This window comes from Cornus florida, unplaced genomic scaffold (assembly GCF_030987335.1).
Source record: "Cornus florida cultivar Cherokee Brave unplaced genomic scaffold, ASM3098733v1 CherokeeBrave_3.0.0_Hap2_Chr09, whole genome shotgun sequence".
NCBI lineage: Eukaryota > Viridiplantae > Streptophyta > Magnoliopsida > Cornales > Cornaceae > Cornus > Cornus florida.
In genome coordinates this window covers 18,167,584-18,173,583 of record NW_026775579.1, presented here as the reverse complement: position 1 = coordinate 18,173,583, position 6,000 = coordinate 18,167,584, and the positions used below count along the sequence as shown (strand labels likewise).

Genomic DNA, 6,000 nt, shown 5'->3' with positions numbered 1-6,000 from the left:
GGGAAGTGTAACGCCGAGAAGAGCATCTCGCCCTCTTCCAAACCCTCGCCGGTACTAAAGTTCAAATTGTAATCATACTCCTCAAGGGTAACATCAGAAGGAACGCAACTTTTCTTTCTCAACTGTGCAATTGAAAAAGATCTTATTTCTATAATATCCATAGGGAGGATTATGAGACCCTCGACATAACCACTTGAACTTACCGCCGTAGTCCCCGACTCAGAATCGGATGTATGAGCACTATGAGTTCGTTCGCTACTTTCTTGACTCATAATGACAGAAAGAGGAAATTGAAGAATAACTAACCTCGACAGACGAAAGAAGATGACGCAGCAGCGGTCGGATTCTTATTTAAACTCAGAGACGGGATCATAGACGCAAATACCAGAATGATGAGAACACAATATTTAAGGCAAAGCGAAGCATATGGCGAAGAAGCGAGCACGAGACCCTAAAAATCTAGAGCACAAATGGTAATGATAAGCACTAACAATCGCAAAAACTTCTCCATTTCCTAAAAACAGTTACAATTCCGTATATAAATTCAATTCATAAAAGGAATTGGGGGCAAAGTGTGGAGGAAAAATTCCCCACCAATCACAGCACACCACGTATCAATGAGTGTACAGCCCATTACTAACTAGAAGCCCAATAAGGAAAGTCCGCAAATATGTCATGTCGGCCCTATTAACGAAGGAAGCTCCACTTGACATGAAGCGGGCCAGGGAAGAGCCCAAGTGCGGCTAACCCAAAATTCTATAACACCCTAAATGCCCACGTTCAAAAAACTGCCAGTAAAGGCTCCATGTAATTCTCTGTACAAGCCTATAAAAAAAGTATGAATGAGAAGATAAGGAATCGAATTCCAATCAGACTGTTCTCTCTTGTCAAAGTTGTCCATCGTCTCTATCCTCTTGTTCTTAATTTCTTCAATTTATTTTATTAAATGTTTGGGTGTAAAAAACTGCACCTACACCCTCATATAATTTTGTTGCACGTGTGAAACCTTATGTATAAAGAGACTCGAATTTGAAAGTTCGCTCAGAGAATCTTAAAATTTTAAGAATCTCATAACCGGCCTTGATTGATTAAGGCGAAGATATGAGTGAGAGAGAGGGGGGGGGGGGATGGGTTGATCCAATATTTAGAATTATTTTAATATATATATTTTTATTATGGGACAGATGTCTACATCTTGTTGACTAAGTTAGCGAAGAAGGACAGGTCACAAGAATTGTCCATAATCCTATATACAAATACATATGAATTATTGCGTTAAGTGGAATGGAACAATCGATGCACTTGGACTAGACACACGTCTATATTCAAATACATATGTATTATATAAGGACAAAACTTAATTATCTACGACCTATTTATTTTATACTCTCAGCTAATCAACATTTGATTATTTGGGCCCCAAATAAAAAAGCCTTTTTCTAAATTAAAACCAAGATGCATGTATATATTTGTTCATATATAAAACCTCTCTCAAACTCAAAGAAATTTTGTTAAGCCTAGCAAATTGTACAAAATAAACCCTCAAATATATTATAAAAAATGGAGCAACCTGATTCCCTAAAGCAAATGAGTCAAGATGAACTAATATTTTAGCTGTTAAAATAAGAAATTTCAAAAGAAGAATAAAAAATCCAATCACGACTCAATACTAGTAGAATAATCCTTCTAACAAAACAAAATTTTGAAAGGAAACATACTTGACTCCACACGATTAAAAAGGAGCCTTCTTCATATAGCTGATGTGACATAATTATAGAAAGAAATATATCCATCTAAAGTTTTTAATGTAAGAGAAATTTGAGAGTTCTTTAATCTATCTTTTACGTATTTTAAAATTTTAAAAGAAGACGTGTCATCTTGTAAGCTTCTTTCTCACAAACGCAAGCATCTGATTTTGAGCTTTCCACAGAGAGCTAATGCTATCAAAATTAAAAATTGAGGGAATTTTATACACAGGCTTGTTTGGCAGTCATTTTCTCTTTTGTGTGTTTTGTTATTAAATTGATGAAAAAGTTAAATAAATCACCAAAATTCATTTAGTAATATTTGTTACATTTTGCAGTTAAATAAGTCCCGAAGGTGGCAAATTGCAACAGCTCGATATCGATCGATGAGACTTAGTCATCATTGATTCTACTAGACAAAAAAAGTTGCGGGAATTTTTACTCAAGTACGTTTAACTGCGGAGTTCTGATGGGATTCGACAAATTAGTACTGGTATATATGATCGCACCTTTACAGACAATTATTTTTATAAATCTTTTAAAACAGTTTTTTTGTTTTCTAAGTTTTTAAAAACTGTTTTTAAGTGACAAATCAAACAAACTCAAATAGTTGGTGATTTATTTTTAATTTATTTTAAAATTTGGAAACAATAGAGGAATACTGTGAGGCTTCTTCGAATGTAGAGAACAATCACTCACACAGTATTGTGTTTGCTTGTAATTGCTCAAACTTTTTATGCTTAGTTTGTTCCACCATCTTCCTATACTCATCCTCTCCCTGGCATTGGTTCATTTTGTAGTGCAAATTGATACTTCTGGGTGTTTAGTGCAATTTGGCTAATAAAATAACTAATAATAATACTAGTAAAAGCTGTAGAGAAATATGAGGAATATATTTATTTTATTATATAAATGACCTCAGAACGTGTCTAGAGGTCAAAACCTTCGTACACATACATACTCATTAATTGGTCTAATACATAAAAATATGCATGGACCTATTCACAACTACTACCATGAGGTCCATGATCAATACATGAAAATATATAATCAAACCCATCTTTGGTTCTTCGCGCCACTTCTTTTCTTTCTGATCTAAAGCAGCAATACTTCCTTTATTTTGATATATATTCTCTTTACCTGCAAGAATATTTTGAGCTTCTGTCACTAATTGGACCATTTCGTTTACATATTTCTTAGAAAATTGTATAGTTAATATTAGCAAAATATGATAATGTGGCATGAATAAATGGAAATATAGCTAGTATATATAGTTTTAACCTTACATTAGTAGTGGTGAGGAGGAGGAGGTGAACTATAATGGTAATGGTGGGGTGGAGACTTATACACCGGTGGCGGCGGTGGTGGGGACTTATATTTGTAAACTGGAGGAGGAGGAGGAGACTTGTACTTGTAGGGCTCCTTGGGTGGTGGTGGTGGTGGAGACTTGTAAATTGGTGGAGGTGGTGGAGGAGACTTGTAAATTGGTGGTGGTGGTGGAGACTTGTACTTGTAGGGTTTCTTAGGTGTTGGTGGTGGTGGAGACTTGTAAACAGGAGTAGGTGGTGGAGGAGACTTGTACTTGTAAGGCTTCTTTGGTGTTGGTGGTGGTGGAGACTTGTAAACTGGCGGAGGAGACTTGTGAACTGGTGGTGGTGGTGGAGACTTGTACTTGTAGGGTTTCTTGGGTGTTGGTGGTGGTGGAGACTTGTAAACTGGAGGAGGTGGTGGAGGGGACTTATACTTGTAGGGCTTCTTTGGTGTTGGTGGTGGTGGAGACTTGTAAACTGGATGAGGAGGTGGGGGAGACTTGTACACTGGTGGTGGTGGTGGCGGTGGAGACTTGTACTTGTAGGGTTTCTTGGGTGGCGGTGGAGACTTGTAAACTGGAGGTCGTGGAGGAGGAGACTTATATTTGTAGGGTTTCTTGGGTGGATGTGGAGGGGATTTGTGAACTGGAGGAGGAGGTGGTGGGGACTTGTACTTGTAAATCGGCGGTGGTGGTGGTGGAGACTTGTATTTGTAAACTGGTGGTGGTGGTGAGTGCACTGGGGGAGGAGGAGGTGGTGGTGGTGATTTGTAATGGTAAGGAGGTATTGGTGACTTCTTAGGAGGTGGTGGAGGAGATGAGTAATGGTAGTTTGCTGTGGTTTGTGACGGCAAAGTAAGAGACACTATTGCCACTAGAAGAGTGGTAATGAGAGAGGCCATTGTAGACCCCTTTCCTTTTCTTCCCATCATCTTCACTAAGAAATGGGATTTTGGATATGCTATCAACCAACCACCTCTCCCCTTTATATAGCTAAGGGTTTTACCATTTAACACAAATTTATCATGGTAAAATGTAATTAATTAAGAAAATAGCGGTACCAAATTCTTATTTTTCAAAAACAAATTAGAAATTTAAGTCTCAGTAAAAGCATGTGTGTATAAATAGAAAGGAAAAAAAAAAAAAAAAAATGTGACACATATCTATATTTGAATGGGCTGTCATTAATGTCGCCACTTTTTAGTCGTGGATAATAGTTTAATATAGGCTGTGAAATGGAATAAACTAATAGCGTGAATAGTATTATTAAACCTTTATTATTATATAGTTATTAAAGAAAGAAAAAGAAAAAAATAAAAATAACAATTTGAGAGCTTTGGAAATGTGTGGCACTCTTACTTAACTTTTTCATGACTTTTTGGCACTCATTTCTCTTTAAATATTACTGTATTTATCATTTTTAAAACGTTTGATATCAAGTACATTTTTAAAACGTTTGATATCTTTACATATTTTAATAAATCGATATTTATTCGAGTCCGTTATACTGTAATAGTGGTTGATATGTTACATTGCGACTTTGAATCACGGGAAAAATAAATAAATAAATAAAAGGCAGGCTTTGGAAACGTGTGGCACTCCTACCTAACTTTTCTATGACTTTTTGGCTCAAAGGACCAGGCGGCTTTGACTATCATACGTGTACCCCTTTCTCTCTAGGTAATTTTTATTACACACTCTTAATAATTTAGCCTCCTTCTAATTAGCGGCTACAATCACAAGCTAGCCAAACCAAGCTTAAGGTCTAAATTTGTCATATGTTGTTATGTTAATTAAGTTAGTTATGGATGTCCTCATGCATATGTACGTAGTCCAGGTACATTTTGGGATATAGAAATGATCAATGGTTCAAGTTCAACATTTAGGCCTAACTATTTTAGACTCTAAATAATTTATTTTATATTAAGGTCGCCTAACCAATTTTGGTAAACAACTAATCAACATATAATTTATTTTTTCTTGCCAAGAAATTCACACAGCTACTTGCTCATATAGGAACTTGGATCCTCATCTGTTATTTTATTTAAAAAAATTAAGGAGATACTACTAGACTATAACTATTGAAAGTGAATCATCATATTTATATCTCAATCATTAAAGAATACGCACGTAGTGAAACATACCTGAATCTTGTCTCAGACAAATTTCTATAGTGTATTTTGTTATGCATATGCAACACTATTATTTCGATAATGCAACTTCGAAGTATAGGTGCTGCATCATCGAAGCATGTTGTTGTTGTGCTGCAATTCAAAGTAATGTGTTGTGTGCGAGCTAGTTACTATTAGAATGTTTATCAAGTTTATCATAATGCTTTCTTTGAGGTGAGAAATTTTCAGTTGAAGTGGCGCTATGAAGAGATCCTTGTTTGAGGCGGAGTTATAAAGAGATTCTTATTTGAGGTGGAGCTATATCAAAGCACATACGTGAAGAAATAGTTTGATCACGTGTTGATTATACGAAGAATTGGGATGCTTAAAGTTGCTGATTTTGGTATGCACTTTGGCTACCTCCAAAGTTGAAACAGTTTAGTGGCTTTGAATTGGTTCAAGTGTGGCATCTACTTTTGGCTACTGCCAAAGTTGAACCTATTCAAATGGGGCTGAATCGATTCAACTTGGACAGTTAGTTATTGGAAGCTAGGTGCGAGAAACAGTTTCCAAATCAGTTTTGGAAGCCAAAAGACTTGGGAAAATGCTGAAGATTTGGGAAAAAAGTTGTACTTACTATTTTAGAGTTGAAGACGGATATGACAACTCCTTGTAGGCAAGTTGGAGAATACTTGCTTAACAAGGAATTGGATTTTGAAAACTCTATAAATATGGGTTTAAAGAGAGAGAGAGAGTTGAGATTGTGAGAAAGAAAAGAGTGTGTAATTAAGTCTTTGAAGTAAAATTAGTCGTTCTTCAATCGTGGACTAGTCAA

The 6,000-nt window shown here is 36.0% G+C and overlaps 1 protein-coding gene across 2 annotated transcripts; it reads right to left on the bottom strand.

Annotated features, from left to right (window-relative positions):
* Positions 1-2,627: 2,627 nt before the first annotated feature.
* On the bottom strand, positions 2,628-4,012 carry LOC132273566 (extensin-3-like). Of its 2 annotated transcripts, none has more exons than XM_059774531.1 (2): positions 3,027-4,012; positions 2,628-2,885 (listed from the first exon to the last, which is right to left on the bottom strand). In XM_059774531.1, exon 1 carries the CDS (start codon positions 3,984-3,986, stop codon positions 3,033-3,035), a length of 954 nt encoding a protein of 317 aa, XP_059630514.1. In that variant the 5' UTR covers positions 3,987-4,012; the 3' UTR covers positions 2,628-2,885; positions 3,027-3,032. The 2 variants fall into 2 exon arrangements, with proteins under 2 accessions (XP_059630514.1, XP_059630513.1); XM_059774530.1 differs by having other exon boundaries at positions 3,032-4,012.
* Between the last annotated feature and the right edge of the window lie 1,988 nt (positions 4,013-6,000).